Source organism: Trichinella spiralis (assembly GCF_000181795.1).
Source record: "Trichinella spiralis strain ISS 195 chromosome Unknown Scfld5545, whole genome shotgun sequence".
NCBI lineage: Eukaryota > Metazoa > Nematoda > Enoplea > Trichinellida > Trichinellidae > Trichinella > Trichinella spiralis.
Window position 1 is genome coordinate 5,149 of NW_003532484.1, and position 1,223 is coordinate 6,371.

Genomic DNA, 1,223 nt, shown 5'->3' on the forward strand with positions numbered 1-1,223 from the left:
GGGAAATCTCGAATTTGCTTGTTTTCATTTCAGCATTCTATTGGACAAATTTTGGTTTCTTTTTAATGGTCACTTTTTTATTCTAAGCTTTACTGTTTATCTTCTATATGTATATTAGTAGTAGCTAAATTATACATTTAAAAGCCGACTAGCAATTTAAAATTATAAGTTTATTAACAAATTTGCTTGTGGTTTCATTTTTGTGTGTAATTATATTCATGAAACTGCTGATCAGATCTAAGAAATTCGTTTTGCGTTAAACTGACTTGGTTTATTGCGTGTATACTATTGAGCATTTTAAAGACCTTGTTCAATGGTTTGCTATCTATTAATTTGTTTCTTAATTTGGTGAAGTGAAATATAATATTATTAGAAAGAGTAGTAGAAAGTAGAAAGTAGTAGAAATTATTCAATGGCAAATACTACAATAGAATGGAAGTCAATATAATACAATGCAATGAAATTCAAAATAATACAAAGACAATATACTATACTATAATAAAAACAAAATACTGTACAAAGAATAAGAAAATACTAAATAAAAGTGCAAAAAAGGTGGCCCTTAGAAATTCAACGGCTCCGGAACATCATACGCCACCGCTCTTAAGAACTGCTCCATTGTACGCCTTCCGCCATCATATTCTGCCGTCAGGGCAGTTATGCGCAACTACACATCTTCATATTTGCTGTTTTTTACCCGTAAATGACTGGCAGTAAGGCGTCCTGATGTCACTTGCTCTATCAACGTTTCCGTTGATCCCTGCTCATCGATCAGCAAACGGAGCAGTTCGTAAAAGCTGAAGTGGCGTTTTCCTGCTTGCCGGTTCATTCTAAAGTGCCAGCCTTCTAAATGGTTGTTAGTGCGTATTTGTACAAGATACACGTTCCAAAGCGGCATACGATTAGGGGTCATCGATTCCTGTCTAAAATATTCAAATAAGGCTGCTACTGAACCCGTAACATCTCTGCCAAGCAGATCCACGGCTTCAGGTATTTCGTGAAGCGGCAAAAATGCTGTTGCCATCAGCATTTTTATTATTTTCTTTGTTTCCGCTTCATGAAGGTACCTCGTCCGCAGTCCAAGATCTGCCACCTTCCGCAGAACTGCTTGGCAGAGATGAAAAGTAGCAGCCGTGGACCTGGACCCCCGGAGATGATACCTTGCACCGTAGGGATAAATGGGTATGTTTCGTAATCGGAAATCACAGTTTGGGGCTGGAGGA

General features: G+C 37.6%; 1 protein-coding gene across 1 annotated transcript; it reads right to left on the reverse strand.

The window, feature by feature from the left end:
• Nucleotides 1-562: 562 nt before the first annotated feature.
• Nucleotides 563-1,030, reverse strand: Tsp_13474 (conserved hypothetical protein). The gene is made up of 2 exons (XM_003366710.1): nucleotides 698-1,030; nucleotides 563-667 (listed from the first exon to the last, which is right to left on the reverse strand). Exons 1-2 carry the CDS (start codon nucleotides 1,028-1,030, stop codon nucleotides 563-565), a joined length of 438 nt encoding a protein of 145 aa, XP_003366758.1.
• Nucleotides 1,031-1,223: the final 193 nt, after the last annotated feature.

Excerpts from the sequence above, each read along its gene's own strand:
- Tsp_13474 (XM_003366710.1), bottom strand. The coding sequence starts at position 1,030 with ATGCTGATGGCAACAGCATTTTTGCCGCTTCACGAAATACCTGAAGCC. Across the intron at positions 668-697 it reads TTACTGCCAGTCATTTACGG|TTGCGCATAACTGCCCTGAC; the intron begins GTAAAAAACAGC and ends GAAGATGTGTAG.